The sequence below is a fragment of the Aptenodytes patagonicus genome, chromosome 10 (genome assembly GCF_965638725.1).
Source record: "Aptenodytes patagonicus chromosome 10, bAptPat1.pri.cur, whole genome shotgun sequence".
Taxonomy (NCBI): Eukaryota; Metazoa; Chordata; class Aves; order Sphenisciformes; family Spheniscidae; genus Aptenodytes; species Aptenodytes patagonicus.
The window spans coordinates 21,047,344-21,070,633 of record NC_134958.1 but is presented as its reverse complement, the minus strand read 5'-3'; the positions used below and the strand labels follow the sequence as shown (position 1 = coordinate 21,070,633).

General features: G+C 36.9%; 1 protein-coding gene across 7 annotated transcripts in view; it reads left to right on the top strand.

Moving 5' to 3' along the window:
• Nucleotides 1-22,735, top strand: part of NRG4 (neuregulin 4) — a 52,409-nt gene extending 29,674 nt beyond the window's left edge. For 6 of the 7 annotated variants that reach the window (XM_076348449.1, XM_076348451.1, XM_076348450.1 and 3 more), the window contains 5 exons: nt 1,868-1,933; nt 6,025-6,118; nt 13,295-13,444; nt 18,274-18,353; nt 18,449-22,735. In XM_076348449.1, the coding sequence (XP_076204564.1) occupies nt 1,924-1,933; nt 6,025-6,118; nt 13,295-13,444; nt 18,274-18,353; nt 18,449-18,465 (351 nt within the window). In that variant the 5' untranslated portion in view covers nt 1,868-1,923 and the 3' untranslated portion in view covers nt 18,466-22,735. Of the gene's footprint in view, nt 1-828; nt 881-1,867; nt 1,934-6,024; nt 6,119-13,294; nt 13,445-18,273; nt 18,354-18,448 lie in introns of those variants that run through there. The other variant, XM_076348456.1, reaches the window with a different exon arrangement.
• The last annotated feature ends 555 nt before the right edge of the window (nt 22,736-23,290 follow it).

Below are 23,290 nucleotides of genomic sequence, written 5' to 3'. Positions count from 1 at the left end.
TCTGAAAAAGTTTGACTTATACCAGTAGCAGCACCAGAAGGATAGTGAGATGCATACTGACAGTAAGATGAAGGAAAGGAGATGCGAGATCTCCTTTTTGCAGTAGCAAAATGAAGTTATTTTGTCTGTTCAAGGACCCATATCCTAATTAAATCTGGAAAAGAGGCTAGTCTGAAATTTAGGTTATATATCCTATTTATATTTTCTGTTACGAGAGCTATTGGATATTATACAACTTTGTGGCACATTCTGAGAAAAGGGAAAGTAAATTAAAAAGGACTGCTTACTCCAGTAAAATACAAATTTAAATCAGATTTTTGACTGCTGCATATTATATTTTTATGATGCAATTTATATATATACTACATTATGTGAATGTTTTGAATTCAGCAATAAATTGTAGTACTGGTAACCCTAGAAAAATAGGCAAGTGATTCTGTGATCATAACGTGGTGTTACCCTACTCTGGTAGGGTACTTGGCCTCTGTATACATGTTTGTCTTTGTTGTAACCTCACCCACATTGCACTATATGTAAATTTGAAGCCTGTTTAACAGCATGTATAGAATCCAGACCTTGACTGCTAAAAATAACCATCTCCAGGATGATTTATGTCTTTTAAAAACAGGATTTTAGTTCTGAAGTGAATCATGTGGGTTTCTGTCTTTGTGCCACATGCTATGTTAATTGTACTTGGTTGTGTACACAAAGTAAGCAAAGTTGCGTATCTGTGAGGCAGCCCAAGAGGACAGCCTTTGGGTGGGGACCTTGCAGTGTCACAGGGAACTGCCATTTCAGATTTTCTTGTATGGACAGGACACTTAAAGAGCTAGAGAAGCCATTTGAGGTCCCATGAAAAACAGAACTGTCTGCTTATACAGTAAGTACAAATGCATTATACCTTTTGAAACGGGCCTCTACAGAAAGTTGCCTTTCTACTACTAAAAGCTGAAGTACAGGCAATTATTTCTGGTAAAGTTGATAATTTATTTTATTTGATCACTTAATGGGAAAAAATCTTTCTTCCAATATAGGACAGTTTGCTTAAATATTTACTTTATGTACACTTTAAAGTATAATTAAGAAAAAAAGAGCAAACATTAAAAAATAAGATCTATCACGTTAGGCTTGTTCAGTAACCTATTTGGTATGGTAAACCTTCACTATACCTTACAAGAAAACAGAATATAGCAACGTTAGATGTTTATAGAGTTGGCACATCTACAGAATAAGCTTCTTTTTAGCAATGTCAAGTGAAGATTGGTTTCTGTCCAGGCAAGGAGTTTCTATTCCATATTTTAAAAATAATTGTACAAGTCTTGACCTTGCTGAATTCATCCAGACATGAGAAACACTCAAGTGAAACACACACATTCTCTATGAGAAATTACAAATTGGGAAGTTCTTGTTGTGAAATGCAAGAATTCCACCACCAGGATCTTACCTGACTGATTATCAGTCTGAGGACCGGTTCAATTGTATGCACTGACTTTCAAGGTACAAATGTCAATTTAATTTGCTAGCCAGAAACAGTAATTTAGGTTGGCTGAAAGCATCAGGTATTACAATTCTGAATAAGCATGGCAGTTTGAAAAAAGTATTCATTGTTTAAACATGCTTTAGTGTGAATTTGGTTTTACTCTGTAGTACTGCCTTTAGGAGCTCACTGAACTTGACAGCAGACTTGAATGTTTGCCATTAACTGTGAATTAATGGAACTTGCATATAATATAACAGTATATTACTGTCAAAGTACAACAAATGTCTTAGCAGCAACACTGAAAGATGCATTCCAATAGCTATTTCTTCAGGGAAAAAAGTTACTGGGATTAAAAATGACATGCTAAATTTACATGTTTGTCTTTAGGTGCTGTTTTAGAAGAATAGCCTCTGACCAAGAATAAAAATTGTTGTTGGAATAATATGCGAACAGGTAATTTCTTCCAAGTCTTTACTTGGATGTGTATACATACATAATTAGAATTCATTAAAATTGCATTGATCTTGACAGCTGCCATTGGGATTGTCACAACTGCTCCATAGGGCTGTCTTCACTTACTAGTCAGCAAACTAGAGTTCACCAGTCAGTGGTGCAAATTCTCTTAAGGAGATGTTTCCTTTGATCAGTCCTAATATGTCACAGTTCTCTATTGATCAGCATACAGTCCAAAGTTGCCTGTAAGTGAGAAAGCATGCATCAGCCCCTTTATCTTCTGTCAACATTTCCCACTCCTCCCCCTTCCCTTTTTTCTTTTAGCAGACTTCAGGATTAGACAGTCTGTAGTATTTTAGCCTCTGGACTAGGCAAGACAGCTGAGTCAACATGTGGATTATCAAGGCTGGCTTGGTTCTTTGGGGGTTAAGGTGGTGTCGAGCCTTTATTTGTTTTTCTTTTTAATAGATAGGACAGTCAGGTTACAAAAGTTTAAATGCAAACAGACAAGATAGTTTAGGGACAGGTTTTCATGCATGTCCTCAAAAAGAGTAACTGAGGGTCAGTGTATTTAGAGGCTGCTACTAAAAAACTCTGCCAGTTTTAAGTATTCACAGTCTAGTGTTAGAAAGAACAATCTTGTTTCATTCCTCTTCACTTCTCCTCCCACCAAAAGCCGACTTTTTAAAAAAGTAACTTTTGTGTCCTACTTCTCTTTATTTAATCTCTCACATAGAAGGATATATCAAAATACATATATATACACGTTATGTAGAACATATGTTGATAGAGTTTCTACAGTTGTATTAATTGAAAAGCTAAATCTTTCGTATTTTTTTTTAATTGCCCATCGTCACTTGACTTGTTAACTTTTCCATCTTGATTATGGCAGTCTGAATATAGTATACATTTGACTTTCAAAGCATACAATTTGCATTTTTAGGTTAATATAATGTATTGACTTACTTCATGAAAAATCATAACACATTCACCGATGCTAATGTAATTGGGTTTTGGCTTGTACTGAACCCCTTCTGATTCTCCAGTATACTCTTTTGCATCATTGACTATAAATTTAAAGGGATAAACTGTTGCTTTCATACTTTCCTGTCTATAAATACAGAGCTGTAGCTTTCAAATTTGATCGGAACTACTGCATTTCAGTAAAGTGGGTATGGAATACAATAATACATATTTTTGTATTGTAGCAAAACCCACTACTACCAGTAATTAATTTTTTTTTTTGTATTAGAGCATCCTGAATTTTCTTTTATTCTCTTTCATAATTCTGTCATCTACTTTATACTGTATTACTCTGGTACTTTCAATAAGTAGTTGCAAAGTATTAATACACAAAATAGAATTAATGAAAAGCACAATTGGATGGAAAATGGGGCACCTGATCTACATGGACATAGAGGTTTCTTCAAATATCTCATTACTGGTAAAATTAAGGTTACCATTTTTCGCTTAGCACTGGAAAGAAGTCTAGCTCTAGAAAGAAATAGCCTATAGTGACATTGTCTGTAATTACAATCAAAAAGGTTTTGAAGGCTTCCTAGGCACTTTTTGTTCTCTCTCTCTACCTCTCTCACTTTTCCCTAGTAGGCCTAAGACAGAGTGCCTGAGGTATTTTGCCAGAACAGAAATGTCTATTTGGACTGCAGAGCTGGTCCTTAATACACAGATCACACCGTAACAGTGAGGGAATCATTCTCCCAAATGTTCTGAGACATGAATGACTTGAGGCATTTCGTTTTCTTCAGTACTCTACCACTATGCCAGTGTGAGACAGGCCTATTTCTGCATAAAGATGAAGAAAAGAAATAGAACCATAAGGCAGGATTTTAAGGAGATTAACAAGTTCTCATTAATTCTCATGAGAATTTCTTTGAAGGCTTTCCACGAGCTGTCTAAAGGGATTTTTCTGTGGGGCCCACCTTCCATCATCTCGCTTTTCCATCTGGTGGAATTTCAAGAACACTTAACTCCCTCAGATGCTTAATAGAGTTGAGAGCAGGTCAAAGTTGAGAGTTTTACTTTTTCTCTCTTGATTCTTATAATTGTGTAGATATCCTGATACAATGTTCATGTATTCAATATCCTCTCTTCATTTAAGGAAGGATGTAGCCTTCAATTTAATTACACTGTCACAGAAGTTCCACTGTTATGTTTGAATAGACTAAAATAATTCATAGTTCTGGTTTAAGAACCTGCTTGCTTTTTTTCTGTTACCATTTTATTCCTATTGCAATTGTACCGTTACCCATGCAAAATAATTTTAAAAGTCTTTTAATAGTGAACTTGCAGTAAATGAATTGCCAGTAGACAAGCACAGAAAGCTTCAGAGTTAAAATAAATTTCCATTTAACTTCTAACAAGGTAGGGCAGAACACACATTTCTGTTAGGCCACATCCTGAGCCAATGCAACAAGATCAAATATGAACAATCTTTCCAGCCTTACCTCTCCCCTCCTCCAGCTCCCTAATTTATCTGCACACATGCACGAAGGTCTAGTTACCATTTGGATGCTGGCACTTTGATAACATGAAACTGAATTCCTGTTGAGCTCTGCAGTATAACTGCCTTCGTCTTAAAATAATATAAGGACTTTACTCACACTCCTACATCAATATGCCATCAGAAATGGAAGCATGTATGAAAAGATGGGAGAGTGGAATTACTAGAGATGGTCTAGAGGATAGCAGGATGCACGATGTTCTTGTTGCACAGGGTTAGAAGTAGCTAAGCTTTCCTGCTACTCTTAGAAAAGTCAGGTATATTTTATACGCAAAGCTGTAGAAGGTCCCTCTAGGGTAGAATGTCTTACGGCCACACTTCCTCACTTTTTTCTGCAGGAATAAAGGGGAACCCTAACTCTTCTTCCTGAAGGACAAATAAGAAAATTGAAATCTTGATTCCTCTTAAACAACACTATATTTTGTATAGAACGTCTTCTATACATAAATAGCGAGACAGCAGAATTCTTATTTTCAGAACTGGGAGAAATAACAGCAAACACCACCTAAAGTGTGAGGTAACACATGATTCTCACGCTTGTGATGTCAGAAGATTGCTGTATTTTTCTTTTGATTGAGATATTGTGGTTTCATAAGATTGAAGAAATATATATAAAATGAGTTACTGATGCATTAAATGTATCATAAATATATGCAGTCCAACTTCCATATTTAGACTGCTTTCAAAAAGAGTGAAATGGTACAGTGAAATGATATTCTAAGCATAAAATGGACAACTGCTGCTACGAGTGCCAACATTAGTATCCTCTATTTTGGGTTTTATTAGAATGCCTAATTGTGTTTAAAACACTAACAATTCATATAAGAAGCCTATTGAGTTAGAAAAAAGCCTTTTTGAGATCTGTGAAAATTACATTGTACCAGGCAGTCTTCTACATAAGTGACACTTCATAGGCTAGCTCCTCCATTGGTTGTTAAAAATTGGGGTGGGAAAACCTGGTGGTATCCAACTGCGCTATGATTCAGCTCCTAATACAGCTTGAAGCAGTCTCAGAATGTCCTGGTCCACACCTGAGACTATTCTCGGTTTATCTGTACTGACTCCGGTTCTCTCACAGAAGCTAGTTAAGCTAAAGATAGTTTGCGCCACTGGAACAGGACAAACCAGACTTCATACAGGTCGTCCTGTGAATCGCTGTACGCAGTACCGTCTGTGGTCATGAAAGGCAAATGAAGTAACGGAGAACTCAAAAGTTTCTCTCGCCGCAAGAGAAATCTTGCATTTATTCATATAATTTAGGTGCTTTACATCTGATGTGGTGATAAATTTGTGATCTTTTTGCATATTGTTACATGAACAATTCTGCAAGATAGATAGTGCTATCTGTTGCTGGCCTGGAAGGCAAGACTGATAACCTTATTTGTTCATAGGGTGGTTTTGTTTGTGTGTGGTGGTTTGTTTTGGTGGGGGTTTTTTTGGTTTGGTTTTGTTTTGGTTTTTTTAAGGAAGCCACCCACAGTCCCCAAAAGTATAATTAAGATCTCCTTTTATTGATAAAAATACAGAAGTCTCTATTTTTCTCTGTGTTTGTTTTGGTCTTATTTTTAAGATCATGAAGAACTCTGTGGCACCAGTTATGGATCTTTTTGTCTAAATGGAGGGATTTGTTATATGATTCCTACTGTATCCAGTCCATTCTGCAGGTCAGTGAAACTAAAGCTTGTGTGTTTAAGTATTGGACAGTAGCTGTCTAAAACTATTTCTCCATTTTGCTTCTTTAAGAAATTACCGTTAAAATGTTTTATAAAAGAAAATACCTATTACCTATGGCTGTTCCAAATTCAGTAATTCATGCTCAGATTACTTATCTAGCTTGCAGAGACATGACAATATGAGAAAAATAAATGTGTATACTTGGTGTATACTTGTTTGACAGGTGCAACAATACTCAGTTACGTGTGCATTCAGGATGATATCTATATTTAGAGCCATATTTCCTCTCCTCATTACAATACAGAAAGGAACAAAATACCCTTTGCCTCATGGAGTATAGACTGTAGGAGAGGCATTCAGAAAGGCAAAGTACATTCCCAGTTTTTCTTCCAGATGAATCGTATTGCAAAAAATCTTATAACGTAAAATGGTCTGACCTGAACAAAATGAAGAGGCACAAAAAGGAATATAATCTTTTAAGGGGAAAAAAAGAACATAATTCAAGACTTACTATGTTCTCTGAATCTCACTGAAATACTCAAAGGGCAGCTTTACAGTGACAGCCAAAGACCACTTGATAAAGAAACATCAAGGCAGCAAATATAGATACTTCTTACACCATTTGTTTATGGGACCATTCTTCTTTTTGAAGCCCATGTAGCACACTGGAAAAGAAGCACTTCCTATTTTTGCACGTGGATACATTTCCTGCATAAATACAGCCCTATCCTTTTATTTTCTCATTTAGATGCCTAATTAAAGTATTTCTTTCTTTTGTTTGGGACAACTCAATTTAAACATTTAAACTCAAGCATGTAAACTCATCTCGTGGATGAGGACAGAAGAGGAAGTTTTGTGGTAAATGCTCATTGAAAAATATACACAGCATATCACTGTCATTAAGCGTATTGTCCAATGTCATCCAATGAATCAGATCCAGAAGTGAGGATAAGGCTCGGAAGTGCTGTATGATGATGATTTATTCTAACTGCTAAACCTTGCAAGCTTATGCAATGTAAAATGAATACTACACACACACAAAAAGTGTAGTTGAAAATGTTGAAATATGCGTGGTTTTTTTCTAGAAGGAATCCCATATTATTGATATTAAAATACTTAAATGAAAAAAGAATGCTGAGACTAGACAGCATCAGTTACCCAATTTCAAAGCACCCTCTCAACTATTGCTAGACTGTGTAATGAGGAAGGGGTATTTGATGCAATAACTGTAAATATGAAGTAACAAATACTCAGAACAATTCATTCTTCAGGAGCACAAGTTAGTCAGCATAGATAATTTCCACTTTAAAAGGGCTCCAAATGAATTCATTTGTAATTCAGGTACTAGAGGATTTTATAATCTGCTGAAGCAGAAAAGTAACATCTTAAGAGCATTTCTGTTACACTCAGGCAATCTTACTGCATTTAAATTATCAAGTATTTTTCTTCTGTATCTAGTGGTTGATTATGAAGATATATGGGTTTAAATAGAAGCATTCTATTTAAGCGTGTCCTCATTCTAAGCATGTTCCTTAATCAGTCAGAGAAGGCTAATTATAGATGAGAAAGGTTTTGTTTACACACAGATATCTTAGTAATCAGCAGTGATGTGAATAGAAACAACAGAATAAATGCATCACTCTTCTGCAGAATTCAGAAAAATATTCGGTGCTTTGGAACTTCAAGACTGGCATCATCACACAGTTGCGCAAAGTTTCTTTGGTGCAGGTTTCTGCCAAATCCCACCTAAAGCTTCCAAGTGTTCTCAAACGATCATCTCCCACCAACAGAAAAATTGAATCAGTTTTAGAGTCAAAGACGGAATGATCGTTAGTACAGCATTGATGAAAAGGGGGAAATGGAGCAAGAACAGACTAACAAACTGTAAAAATACCTTAAAACACATTCGCCTTGACATGCTACTTATTTACACAAATGTGTTGTGCTAAACATAGTTAGTCCAGATTACCTGATGCAACATCACTGGAAGTAATTTCACAATGTAACTAGGAAAATTGCATCATTCTTTAGAAATACGTATTTTGTAGCATGCTAACAAATTAAGAGGCACTGTTTACTTTTGGAATTTCAGTTATTTTTACCATTCAGAAATGGATATATATGCAAGGTAGAGATTTAATAGAAACAAAACATTAGTTGACCCCCCTCTACTGTGCAACATTAGCAGATTTTAAATACAGCTGATGTGTGTTAAAACATGAAGTTGCTCAGCTGCCATCTTCCCTCATTCCTTTCCTAACAATGAGTTAATGTTCTCGGCAGCCAAAGGGGCACCTGTCACCACAAACAAGATGAGCTTCAAACCCAGGAATGCTCAAATGTACAAACATGCAGCAGAATGGAGAAGGATGGAAAAGCGTCTGCCTCAGGTGTATCATAAAACACGAGGCTGAAAGCTGCCTCAGCACCTGATGTGCAGCTGTCCCATAATCATTAATTAACGCAGTGCAGAATTAAGATTTTGTTGTCTGAGGGGAAGCTCTGGTATTTCCGTTGTCTTACGCGTGGCAGATTTCTGAGAGCCGCCTTTCTGTATTTCAGACAAAATACAGATAGTGTAAGACCACACTAACGCAGATCCTCTGCTTCTGAGGGCAGTACACACAAATTAATAGTGAATGCTCTCCTTTTGAGGAAGGGATCATATTCTGCAGAGGGCAGTGCGTTCAGGCTAAGTACTGCAAAGGACGGAGGTAGACCTTAGAAATCTCCTGCCTGAAATTCTTGTTCATGGTTAAAGGATATCTCCTTTCCCCTTCCTTTGCTTCTACCCTCATCCAATCCCTCCTCCACCTTTCCTATACTAATCCAATAAATCCCATGCAAATTCCTTCTATCACTTTCTGTATACCCCATCCTTGCCTGGCTCTTTCTCCGAGATGGGTCCTTCATTCTCTTTTTCAAATGTCCCCACAAGTGATACACTTACTGTGCCGTAAGCCTTCAGAATATACACACTGCAAGTTGCCAGTGGAGGGCTTCCCACTCATCTGGGCTTTTCTTCTTTCTCTGCCTCCAAAACTATACTTTCACATACCCCAGGCTCTTCTGAAAACACAGTGTCCAATTAGTATTTTTCAATTCTGCTTTTAGCTTGAAAAGTAGGAATAAAAGTTAGAATACACACCAAAAGTATAGCAAAAAAAAAAAAGTCATTAATTAAGATTTATTTTTAATGGGACATAAGATAATGTTTCATTTTATATTTTATTTGTTTGAAAAGTATTAGTGATCAGAATGCCAGATCATTGCCAGATATGGTAAAGCTTGCCATACAAACACATAGCTAAGGGAGCTCTAGGGGAAAATAACCCATTCTTTCAACTTCTCTCCAGTAGTAGCATGAGTTTTATTTTACTCTCTATGTATATGAATACAGCTTCACAGTAAGTTTTGAAACTCCTCTGAACACAAAACTTTTTAAAAAGCTGCTTAGGGCTTCCAACTAACTTTGCCATTGCTTATTCACTTTGGCTTTAAATTCTTTTTCATACTTTACTAGACACCCTTATAGTGTATGGATTAGGACAACTTTTAGGAGCCTGCGGACTAAAGATTATGGTGATTTTGAAGCTCTCAGCCATGTAATCTGAATTGCATTGGCAAGCAGATAATTTTTCAGCTGTCTTTTTCTGCTTAGAGCTTTGTATTTACATGGAAGTGATTTTTATACCAAGAAGCATCCAGATAAAGGAAGACTAAAGGAAAACTAAAGTCAAGACTCTCATAGTATAATACTAAGCAATGGGGGTCTGTGTGCATGTTTGACTCAAATCCTACTTCCATTTTTAAATTCTGTCAGTTACTTGCTTATGACACCCACCTTAGAGTCTGGAAGAGAAAGAAACCTTACCTTCTTACCTGAATCAGACAGGCAGTGGACCACTTGCGCTGTCTCGTGATCTGCATCTGCAAATGAGATAGCAGTAATGCCTTGTGTTATTGGAGGGCTGTTACACTTATATTTTAGTTACTGATCAGATTGTAAAGGATCAATATAATTACAGATCCGCGGGTCATCTCCTGACATCTTATCCAATGCAGTCTATTTCCTTCCACCTTGTATTGATGCTGATATGGGTAGTTTTGATTAATATCCTATGGTGAAAGATTCTGTGAGTTTCTTTACATATATATTATGTTAGCGTTTTGTCTCCAGCACAGCTCCTGTAGTAAGTTTGTATACAACAGTTAAGGCTGGCTCATCTCATCTGACAAGAGGTGTGGGCGTGTGTGCATGCATGTGCAGGCATCTAGGAAAGCAGAAATCTGGACACTATCTGAAAATGGGAGTTTCTAGTCTCACAGCTTTTTCTCAAACATTTGAAGGCTGTTGTCTTTCAACTCTGGTTGAGTTGGAAATTCTAATTTCTTAGAGGAAGAAAGACCTTTTTTCCATTTTAAAAATCAACTTTGGAATGCTACATAGCAGGACCATTTAAAGCCAACAGTCAGCACGTGCTGAAACAGCAGGCTAACAGCATGCAGGTGATGTGCAACAGCAATACCTGGCCTAGTGACCCCCAGACTTAATTAGTGTAACTCCCTCTTAGTATAGCCTAGGAGTAGGCTTCTCCATCTTTTGCACTCGTTCATTCAAGAGCAGAAGCACAGCTGCCTGCCATATTAACAACTGCAAGTGTGTCATGCTTAACCTGTGCTCTACTTGTAGGCATCCATTACAAGCAAGATAAACTATGAGTTGCTACTGACTTTTAAGGCTGTGTATAGTAAGACTGACTACCTCTAGGAGACACTATATAGATACCATCATAGCCCAGATGCTTGTTAAAGACTACTTTTCTGTTTTGCTTGCAGTCACTGTGTATGTAACTCCACTGAAATTATTAGAGCTCTGCTAATGCAACACGATAAGCAGATCTTCTGAGTGAGTTCCACTGCTAGTTATTGAAGTCTGCTTAGCTTCTTTCCCACCAATTTTAGGAAAGGACTTACAGTAGGAACCTTTCCCTCTCTTGGTTGTCTTAAAGCATCAGTTGCTTCTATATTTAACATCGTCCTTCACCTGTTTGTACAGCAGCACTGATGACTTCATAAAAGCTTGTGCAAGCCAATATTTGAACATTTGGATTTTCAGAAATGCCCTAACTGTAGCAGTGCCTGTTGGTAAAGTCACATTAGCTGTAATTTTGTTTATTTAAATGTAACCAAAAGATACCTCATCTCAATTTTCCTTTTTCTATGAAAACCTCCATCATTTTCAGCTTATATGACAGTATTTTCTACATCACAACATTCTCTAACCCTAGCCTTTTACCTAATCCTATATGCAACTCTCTTCAGATAGAAGGAGTCTTCTCTTCCTCCTTGCTTCATTTTTCTCTCTAGGCTACTGACTTACTCCCTTTACACTCATTCTCTAGAACTTTTCCATGAGCCTTAGTTTGATGCCAAAACCTATTTATTTTTTTTCCTGTATGATTTTAGCCTTGCATTATTCTCCAGTTTTCATTGGTATTCAAGAATACTTCTATGAATTTTATATTCCATTTTCTATCCCTGTTATTCTATTCAGCTCTCCAAAGCATTTCTCTCCCACTTGCTAGAGAACAATGCCCCACTCAAACTACACTTCTGTTCTTAAAGTATTCTACAGTATTTCAGAAATAGGCCACTGAAATGCCACTATACTTACAGTAAATATCTGGAACATTATCTCAAGCAATCAGAGCAGACTGGCTACCCTTCCTTCTCCCAGCAGTCAAACATAGTAACTTTGAAAAGTCTCACACTGTCCTTAGTAAACGGTGGTTGTTTGATCAGTTGCACAGCTTTAATATATGATGATAATTGAATCTTTTTTTCTAGTGTCTAAATCTTCCATTTTATTTCCAAAGGCAAAGAATTAAAAGAAACGGTAGTAATTCTTTGTGCAATAGTTTAGACCAGTAGTACTGAAAACTACAATCCACAATCTACAGAAAGCAGTGCTGGGAGTCACATCAAGCATGCATGGCGGTATGCTCACAGTGATCCATTCGTCTTATTTAGATATGCTGGATATCTTTCTTTCTTGGCCGTTCTTCCCCACTCCGCCTTCTTATCCCTCATCTGAAATTATACCTTGCAGCTGCCAATGGCAGTTGAGAATTTCAAGTATGTTACGGAGTTCAGCCCATTTTTCTCAGCTGGAGCCTGAAATTGCTTATGTCACAGATTATTATGACTTCAGTGCTAGAAATAGCAAGAAGGAGCAAGATCTTTAGTAATACAAATAGAGAGAAGCAAATTTACATACATAAAAGATACATGCAGGATGTAGTTATTGAATGAAGTGCTTTCCGTTTTCTGTAATGCCATAAATTCCTTAAGAAAACTTAGCAGGATAAGTGCAAAATATAAGACAAATTAATATTAGTTTAGCTTCTTTGACTCAATATGAATTACTAAGCCATTCATTTTATTTATTTTTAATAAAATATCATACCATTTTACTATGGTAAAATACCATATTCATTTTAATCCCTTCTTCAGAAGAAGTTTTCAGAAGCTGAATACATAAAATAAGCATAGTAGAGAAGACTTTTAGCTAGGTCTCTCCAAGAGAGGGTCATTCACCAAGCATGTAACATGTTCTGGCGTGAATTATTACACTGCATAAACTGCTTTTGCAATTTAAGGTGTACTGTGTCTCAATGAATTCCCATTTCCTTGATCTATTCAGCTGACAGTACTAGCTCTTCAACAAAGAGAGCTAGAAAGTTACATGAAAGGGGGAAAAGAAAGCATGACTACTGTGTGAGAACCAGTGGGATGACACAGTTAACACTAAAGAGGTGGATTTAATTAGTTAAATCTGCCAGTGGGGGAGGCAGATTTAACTGCAAAGTACACCATTGTGAAGTATATTGTTAATCCAATGACCGTATTAAGAAAGATATGGTTTAATATATAAAAGCAGTATGGATCAGAATATAAACTTGATGCCCAACATGCCCAATTCCCTTTGTTCCAGAAATATGAGGTGAGCGGAAATTCCGTAAGAAAACTTGCTGTAAAGCAAATATAAACCTTGATTTATGCCATAACAAGTTCTCTCCCCACTTAAGACCAAAAGAAGCCTTTGTGCTTTTCATATTAGATGACAAGTCACCATCTAATCCAAATAAAACTTGGTTTCCCAGGTGTATTGAGAATTACACAGGAGCCCGTTGTGAGGAAGTTTTGCTGCCTAGCATCAAGTCCCAAACAAAAGGTGACCTGTTTGCAGCTTTCTTGGCTTCACTTCTTCTTCTAGGAGTTCTTGTAATTGGAGCATTCTACTTCCTTTGCAGGTAAAAGTGCTTCAGAGTGCTGAAGCTATTTAATCAAGTAGAAATTTCTTCGGGTAATCATGTACTAATTATTTGAATGTAAAAGTATGTGATGAATTATCCATAAGGTTTGTATGGTTATTCAGCATAATTAATGTGGATGTCTCAACTTGTTGCTTGTAATATTTTACTTACTGGCATGTAGTTTTCTCAATGTCTTTTATAAGCTATTACTTATAGTTGCTTTGTAAAAAATACATGTAGTACACCCATTTCTGAGAGATTTTACAGTCTACCTAGAGTTAGTGCTAACATTTTAAAACATTAGTCAACCCTTATGTTGTCCAAAGATTGAGAAGCAGAAGCAAATTACCAAAGTGCTAGGGATCAGAAACTGTTCCACTGCATTGAATTGGCAGCCAAACCAACTGGTGCCATTAGCTCCCAATTCCTTTACAGCTCCTGGTTTAAAAAGGAAAACTAAGGAAAGAATCAAATTCAAGAATAATCCCAGGTAGATGTTTATTAACTAACTAACATCTAGAGCAAATCAGAGGGCTAACTCATTTATCCAGGATGATCCATGTTTGAGTAGCATGAAAAAGTCAGTGCTAGACAGCAAGTGCCGCAGGTTTGGTTTTAGTAGCGTTTTAGGCATGTTAGGACTTCGAATGAAAACACATAAGCAGTTACTGGGATTAAGTCAACTATTTGATGCTGTACATATATCAGTACAGTATATCAGTACAGTTATACCAAAACCAAACTTACTCTCTGCATTTATGTACGCAAGTCAACCTATGTCCCCTCTTGTTTTTAGAGTGCAGCACTTTTTCTAAGAGCTCATTTTGTCATATACTGCTAATACGTATTTATGCCCTTATGAGGCAAGTTACTAGGCCCCTGTAATTCTTAGCCATCACAGACTTGCAGCCTCTTCCTATTACTCCTATGCTGCATTTCTCCTTGGTTACGATAACCTAAGGTTCTTGCAATTCTGTTCTTTGCTCTCCCATAATCACATTGCCAAATCAACCTCTCTGATCAGTGTCTTTCAGTGAGCGACCTTTGGAATAGCTGGTCTAGTTTTGCCTCAGCTGCTGTCATGGAAACCCATTGAATGCCAGTTTTTCCCATAGCTGAACGTATTTAGAAGAGATAGAAAGCATTTGATAAAACAGAGTTTGTATAAAAAAAAAAAACCCTTGTTGTAGAGGATACCCCCCACCTTAGCCATTTTAGTTAAATTAATCCTGTCTTAGCAGTGGGACGCCACAGCAGTTGTTCGCTAGAACATTTGCAGATTACTATAAAGTTATTAGAATAGAATACAGCTTTAACTAACTAAAGAAAAATTCATTCAAGTCTCATAGAGGTACGGAGAGTATTTCTTTAGAAGTAAAGCTTGTCTCTGAGAAGAGAAAAAAAGTCTTCAGAGAGCAGAGAATTCAGAGTAACCTGTTAAAAGATCCCTTTCCTCTTGCATACAGTAACATTAGGGAAGGCTGGAGACACGATCTACTGAGTTTTATGGTCAAAGAGCCTTGTATTGCAAAGTACAGAAGCTTAGAATAACAGCAATGACAGGTCTGTGCAAGTCTTTTATTAGACAGTTGGAAGATGAACCTCAACTACTCTATTTCTTCATAGGAAATCATTTTACTCAAGCTTTACCTAACTGGCAGAACAAGTAGTAGGGCCTCTTTATTAGAAAAATAACAAGGGCAGCAACTCAGTCTTAACATAGTTGCCCTTGAACCTATCTTACATACCAGACTAGCTTGGGAAATCTCATAAAATCATGATCAACTTCTTCAGTGTAAAGAAAAGAACAGAACTGGCTAAAAATTGTCTTGTCTTACCTTTACACTTCAGAGACTGATGTAGCACAATCATCTTCTGCTAGAGGACTCATCTATAAAGGAAACACTTTACATCTAAAAGTCCTTATCTCTTGACTGAAGTGACCAACATATAAGAGGAGTCTCAAGTGGATACTTTAACCTACTCCCCTCTTTTCAGCTGTATAAACAAGGATTATTGCTAGCAGCTGTCATTAATATTTTTTCCCAAGATTTGATCTACCACTTGTATCATAACATTCTGGAAGAGGGTGGAACTGGGGCTTGTAAGGGTTAGCTGAGAGTTTGTGTCATCCTTCACTTGTCCTCTTGACAGGATATATGAAATTTAAAATGTTAAGAGAAACATTGTGCTATCAAGTTTCCACTATTACACTTTATTGACAAATATGTTTGATCCAGAATCAGAAAGCAGAGAGTTTTTTCCCCCATATTGTGTGTTAGTAAGCATTTCTGTAGCTCTTTCAGCAGAGGATTCTAGTGCGGTTTTAGTATAAACAGTAATGCAATCTGGAGGGACACAGAAGAGGAGATATTAATTGCAGTTTAGGATACAGAAACTGAATCCCTAAAATTATATGTCAAATCTTTCAGAATTTAGGAAATCAGTGCTCTATTTTCTTGTCCCTGTCATCACTTGTACCCCCCTTCCTTTCCAAGTTTTCTTCCTCTCAGGCTGCTTAGGGCAGATTTCAGGACCAGGCATGTGTGAGTGCATTTAATGCTCCCTACAAACAAATCCATTCAGCATGCAAGGGTGGAGAGAAAGGATTTCATTGCTCTACTTATAAAACCAAATCATAAGTAATGGCGAAAGTAACCCATGAAAGAAAAGGGCTGTATAGGAAAAGCTCTGGGTGAACAGTGGGAAATAATTCTCCTTTTATATTTAGCTGAGTCATCACATTTTTATCAGCCGAGGATTTATTTTTCTCCAATCTGCCAACAATCTGCTGTTAAGCTGATTTCATGCTGTATTTGATTATGTACTAGGCTTCATCAAGATGGTATGCTTTGGGAAAGCAAATGTACAAGGAGAAGGAGGAGAGAGAATCAAAGATAATGAAGAAACAGACAGTATTTGAAATGGCTAGAGGGCGAGAATGATGGAAAGTAGAACAAAATAAAGATAGAGGAAAGGAACTGAAGGTCTGAGTGAAAGGAACAGCAGAGAACGGAGGGAGGGAAGAGGGAGAGGTGGTCAAGGACTGCTGATGAAAAAAAAGCAGCTTAGAACTGGAAAAGATTAACAGTAGTCTAGGGTTAAACCTCCCACTGTTGCTGGAACCTGCTGAAGGAAAGGCTACCGTAGAGCTATCGTAGCGAGTCTCAAGGTTGATAGAATATAATTCTTTAGGTAGTAAAGTGAGTAGCTTTAATTTACTTTCTGAAAAAATTATGAGGAATGTTGTAGCAAAGACAAGACTATGCTTTTATGTCTCCTCAAAGATGAGTCTTGTAAAACAATTTTACATCATGTTGTAGGAATTTGTAAGAACAGTACTGTCCACACCCAAAATTAATGTGAAAACCAATTCAGTACATTAGCTTCCTGTTATTTTACCAAGTTTTCTCCAGGAATGTGTTGTTTCATAGGCAATAAACGTTGCTTCTCTGTCAAAGGGGGAATCCTGATCTTTAAAGAGCTTGCTCAGTTCTGTTTGCTACATTCCTGTAAAAGCTCAGCACATAAAACTATTGCTATTTCTAACTGTTGGGATTCACTAGAAGATACGACAACATGCCAACAGTTGTATTTTAGCAAAGATAGTAAAATATTTACACTGTGAATGTAAAACTTATCCATATATATATATTAAATCAGAACTGGTTTTATAAGGGTGATTTGCTATTTAACAATGAAAAAATGTCTCGGATTGGAGTAGGCTTCTGTGCAGCTTTAGGCCCAGGAGCTGCATAACCTGTTGGCAGAGCAGAGAGTATGGAGGTAGAGCAAATCCAGATCTAGCCGCTCTCTGTCTTGAAACAAACACACACACCCCCCACCGATAAATGGTACTGATAAAGCCTATTGTTTTGACCTGGGGAAAACAGGAAAGCGTGCAAAAATCCTTGCTATTACATTGTTACTGGGGTAAAAAATGGCATATTTTGCTACAAGCAATTCACCTGTCAGTACAGGTCCATCTGGCCTTCTTTCTCCAGAAACATATTGTACAAGGGTTGCTGGAAGAAGAATAAGAAAGGTAGCTGATTAGTATAGATTCCACATAAGCCAGCTTTTATTTAAAAACGATAGAGGCCTGAGTGCCACACACACAGCTTAGAGGAATAGAGAAAATCCTAGTGAAAATGTAACATAAATCTGCAATTCATTTCTGTGCTTTATTATAAGTCCATGTTGAAATGCCAAATTACCTGTAAGATAAGTGTATATTGATGAACAGGAACTCAGCCAGCCAAAACAACAGGGTTTAGGAATAAAGCCATTTAAGCTGTCCAAGACAACAGACTTTGTGGAGGAGTTATATCACCACAGGACACAAACTGGACAGAAAGGAGAATAGCTCATGACTCTTCTCAAGAGAGCAGATGTCTAATTACTATTAAAAGAAAGGGAAAGAGACAGCAAGAGATCTGTTTCTCCTCAAGAAAGTGTGGAAAATACCACATTATTGATATTGCACTTCCAAATGTTAAGAGAGTTAATGATAAATTAAATAATTTTGTGGTATCTACTAATTGCTTAAATAAAGACCTGAGAAATCAGACAAACAGGAACATTAACTTCAGGAGAAAAGCCATGTAGTTCTGAGTGCTGTTTCTGCCTCTGATCTTTGTTCTTCTCCCTCAAATACACGCTTCTCAAAAACGTTGAGTATTAATTAGAAAGTAATTGCAGAAGATCCATGTAACTTCTTTCAGTGGAAGCATCATTCAGTTACTTTGTCTCTTCTCTGATAACTTTTTTCACTCTGTGTGGGTTTTTTTTCTCCCTGTTGTCTCTTTTTTGTTTCTGCTGGTCAGGAAAGCTTCCGTTCCAAGGACGAGTACTTCAGAGTGTGGTGCCAACCTGGTTGAGACTACAAGCAGCAATGGCTGCAACAGTGAGTACATTTAAAGTTAAATGATTTGACTCCATAAGGAAGGCAGGGGAGGAAGTTTTTTTTCATTGAAGGCATGTGTTTTGTTTCTTTTTCAGAAATAATAACAGAGTGAAGCATTAGAGTGGAAGAATGGTGGGAAAACAACATGCAGAGCAACCCTAAGAATACAGTAGTTGTAGAGGATGATGCGGTAAGCAAGATGAGAGAAGAAAGTAGACTGAAATAGGAGGCTTACTTATGTCTTGGAGAAGACTGTAACTAAGACAAAGAGAAATAGTTGCACTTATTAGAGTTTCTATGTATTTTTAAAGGTGTATCAAATTATACAGAAATCACTATAATCACTACAATTTATCGTTGAATTTTGTGAGATTTTTCATGACAAGATACTGTTTTCAATAATGCACAGGTAGAAGCATGAGATAATTTTGGTTTTTACTGCATGGGAAATAGGAAATAATCTTTTTTTCACTGCACAGAGAATATGAGATAATCATAGGGGTTTTTAGCATGAGGTAATACTATGAATTTTTGATAGGATTGTCCTTTTTCACAGGATTGCCCCAGAGGAGTTGAGGACTGTCTTGATTCAATAGTTTCAAAATTTATACCTGTGATACATGTCCAGAATTTGGCTTGTTTCAGATACGCTTACCAGATGTAGGGGAAAAAAAAAGTACCTTTCTCCAGCTAATACTGGTTTGTTTTTTTTTTTTAATAGTAAGACAACATGAGGATGAGGTACCACTGCTAGTGTATTGGCCAGCTTCCTGGCACAAGATTTTAATTCAAATTAAAAGAAAATATTAAGAAAAGAGATTGGTAATGGTTAAAAGAAGTTTACTAGGCAGAGTATTTACCCTTTGTTTGGTATACGTCCCTAATATTAAGCAAGACACCTTCCTCAATGGTTTTATTTTTGTCTTGCTGCCTTCTGAAAATCTCACTACTGAGGGAGATTTAAACCTTACCTTACATTTTCCAGTTGATATTTCAGATACTAGAAGTCAGGAATTTTATTCATCAGGTCCATTCCTGACACAAAATATTATCCAGCCAGGTGTCTTGGCTGAACAAGTGCTGCCCTCGCTAAAGATTTATTTGTTTTATTCGTATAACCATTTGTTGATCACACCAACAGTATATTATATATCACTATCTGGTTCCGCACAGGATTCTCTTACTCAGACAAAGAGAGGCCAAATGACATGGTCTGTCTCTCTTTCTGCCTTGACAACACAAAGAGACTGTCTGGTTAGTCAGAGACATAGAAAATGTGAACTGAACAATTTTCTTTTCAACTCATTTCTAGCGCTGGAGGTTGAAACCAGCAAAAATCAGATATGTTTCCATAATGGCACATTACCTAGCAGCTCATTATGTGGGATTTACAAGGTTGTATTGAAGAGACAGTTAATTGAGAGAACTTCAGGAATTGAAAGGGGAGAAAATGCAGAACCCAGATTTCTTATCTCTGAAATAGAAAATCTTGAGGTGCATAAAAATATAGATGCAAAGAAAATGTTGAATAAGCTTCTATTCCTAGGGTGTCTACTACACGCTCTAGTGTCAGAAAAAATAGTGTGTATTTTGTATCAACGTAGACAAAAATACCGCGAGACAGAGAAGAAAAGACACGCTGTTACAGCGTATAAGGTAAGAAGTCAAAGAGAAAACCGTATTATAATAGCTACTAGAAAACAAAACAGAAAAATACATTACCTTCTGAGGACTCATGTCAGAGAAGTTAGAGTCCAAGTTAAAGCTCAGCATCTGAAGGGAGAATCTGAGGGCACCAAATCAAGTAGAGGACCTGATCCAGAGAAACTCCTGATCAAGTTATATAAAGCACTAAAAGATCACTTTCTCCCCAAATTAACCGATCTTACATGTTATTTTCTGGACTTCAAGCCTTTAGCAGATACTCTGAAGGAAGCTGATAATGCTGTTTTAAAGGCTAGGAAAGATAAAGGTGATTTTTCATCACATAGGGACATGGCACTGTTAAATACAGAGTTTAGGAGATTTGTAGCAGGACTGACAGCTACATTAGAATCAGTGTTACTCAAAGTACTTTGCATAGCCTCAGTGAAAATTAGTCAGAGACGACTGCTATTAGATAACTTCCATATGTTATTGATCATGAGACATTCAGACCTAATAATGTTAAAGTTTGGTATACTATTTTCACTGAAGAAGGAAAAGGCTCATGGTCATCTTAAGTGGAAATTCAGGAAGGAAATATTAATAGAAGATGTAAGAAATAAATGGACGGAAGTTGTACTCTATAAACTCTTAGAATCCTCCCAGCTTTCCAGACAGACACGGAATAGTTATTCACTGTTACCAATCTTGTTTGCATTATTTGGGAAACAATTTGTACAAAAAGTGAAGATGAATAAGCCAAAACCATGTTTAAATGCAAACAAGTTGATTAATGAAACGATGTCATCTTTGAATGAAATCCTATTAGCGATTCAGACTGCTTCAAACCCGTTGCATTTGAGAACATTTCAGCTTCTAAAATTAATTATTTCAGTTCACAAGCTTTGTGAATTTGACGTTCAGGTCAGAATGAGGTCAGGCTACAAATTCATTTTAAGGTGGTCAAATGCCACAGAAAGCACAGGGTAGCCAACATTACATATAATTTAATAAAATAGTACAACACTCTCTAGCAATGCTTGCTTACAAAATTAAGCAAGTAGTCCTGTGAGCAATAAAGCTAAGGAAACACCGGTTCCAATGGATCAGATCTTGTGGTTGGAGTTGCTGGAGTCTGAAAAAGTGTTACATGTATATGCAGGGACGAGTAATAAGGTCTCTCTTCTCTGCTTGACTCCTGTTTTCATGAAACATAAGGTCTCATGTCTTTAAAATTACCCCTCCATCAGTTGAAAGGTTATGGAGGGAAGAAAAGGGGAAAAGACTAATTTCCTAGGAACCTCCACTAATAGGATTACACAACAATTTTTTATAGTGTTATGGCAAAAAATGTTTTATACCTGAGGATCATGTTTTCCTTGCAGAATCTTGTAGTAAAGGTCTCTTCATAATGTGTTGCAAAACCACATTATTTTCCTTCTGGCCCTGCATTTTTAAAGAGCAGTAGGGGGGCTCTGATGTCTGACTCAGTTATTTGAAAATGGAAAACGGAGAAGAAATAGGGGAGAGAACTTACCACAATGGAAGTGGTGTCTGTGCCATTGCTTTCTGTTGTAAGTGTTCTGACTAGGAGCTACCGAGCTGACCAGAGTCCAGGCAGAAGGGGAAGGCAGTGAGCTTACCTAAAAGGCTAAAAATTCCTGTTACGTGTTCAGCAAATTCTGCATCAGGAGATATGTACCTAGAAGGGACTGCCCAGGAAGAGGGAGAGCTTTAGCCAAAGGTGGTTGTGGATTTAACATATGGATTTAACCCAATTCTTCTACATTAAAAAAAACAAACCGAAACAAAACCCCCTCAGTTATGTTCCTTTGGTATTTAGCATCCTTTCAGATTTAAAGGACATCAAGCTATTCCCAGTAAAAACTGAAGAGACTGTGGATTAGTTTGGGTAAGAGTTTTCACTTGTACTATGACCATATTCAAACCCAGGGATATTAATGAAGATTCATCTGTACGAGTTTGGGAAAAAAACCTAGAACTAAATTGTGTTGTGATTCTCTGGCAATGTTATTTAGATTACCAGGATGCCTATGTTCACTGTACTTCTCTCAGATATAATGCCTTTTCGTGACATCTGTATACTTAAATGAAGAGTGGAATATTCCTATATCTCAGATTATACGGAATAATCAAAAGAATCCAGACATAAATTATGTGCTTTTTGTGGTTAAGATTAGTGAAAAATGTGCTGCTTTCAAGAAAGTACTGCAGTATTTCCTGCACTTTGGGGGAAAATGAGCAAACAAAAAAACCCAAACATGTGCATGCCTAAAGATGTTTAAAAAAACCCGAACTTTTTCATTATTGTATGTAACATTATCTGCTTGTGCTTATCCAAAGTCTGTTCTTGCTTTTCTTGTGACTATAACCTGTTCAACATAATCTGCGTGTAATGTGAGAGCGCAATTTCTTGATAGCTAAGTACCGAATACAAATTTTGTGAAGTACCGATAGCAGGTTGGCACTCAGTTCCGTGCTTGGGACTGGTACTCCACTAAACCTTTCACCGGGAATTACTTCTATAGCTAGCTAAGGGCGTGTAAACAAAACCTGCAGCTATAGAACCCCAAATAACAAGAAGATATTGCTGTTTCCATCCCCCAAATTAAAACTAAAACCAATTTCTAACACTGCTAAATGCACCTCTATGTCAGTTTGCGTAACATTTGAACATTCTTTCTCAGTGTACATTAAAAGAGACTGTTTTCAAATCATCCCCTCAATGTAAGTAATGATATTTTGACCACAACTTTTGTACAGGCAAATGATGGGCTGTAAAAATGTAGCTGAGCATCAACTGGTGGCATTTTTTAACAGGGCTGTATAATTTGAATCTATGTTGTGTGTTCTCCATCGCAGAATTTGCTGCTGTTTCAAACTATTCAGTCATTTTCAGCAGTTCTGGAGATTCTAGGAGAGTTCCTGTTTTGAGGGGATTAGTGTTTGCTCTCACTGTTGCCATATTGACAACTCAGCTAAGGCGAGCTTATTTTAAAAAAGCTGTTTCTAACTCTTAAAGCTGTGAAAATTTATCTTGAAAAGGTGACATGACTGCCACTGATTCAGTCATATGAATCACTCTGAAACATTTATTTTGAGAATTTTGCGCTACCTGCTAATCTCAGTGAGGTTCTAGCTGTGAAATGTAACGATGACAATTTATAAATTGTTTTTTAAAAGCATTTAGAAGCACAAATCCCATTCATTTGGGAATAAAATTTTTGCTCCTAAATTATCAAAGCACTTGAAAAAAAATTCCAGTTAGCTAT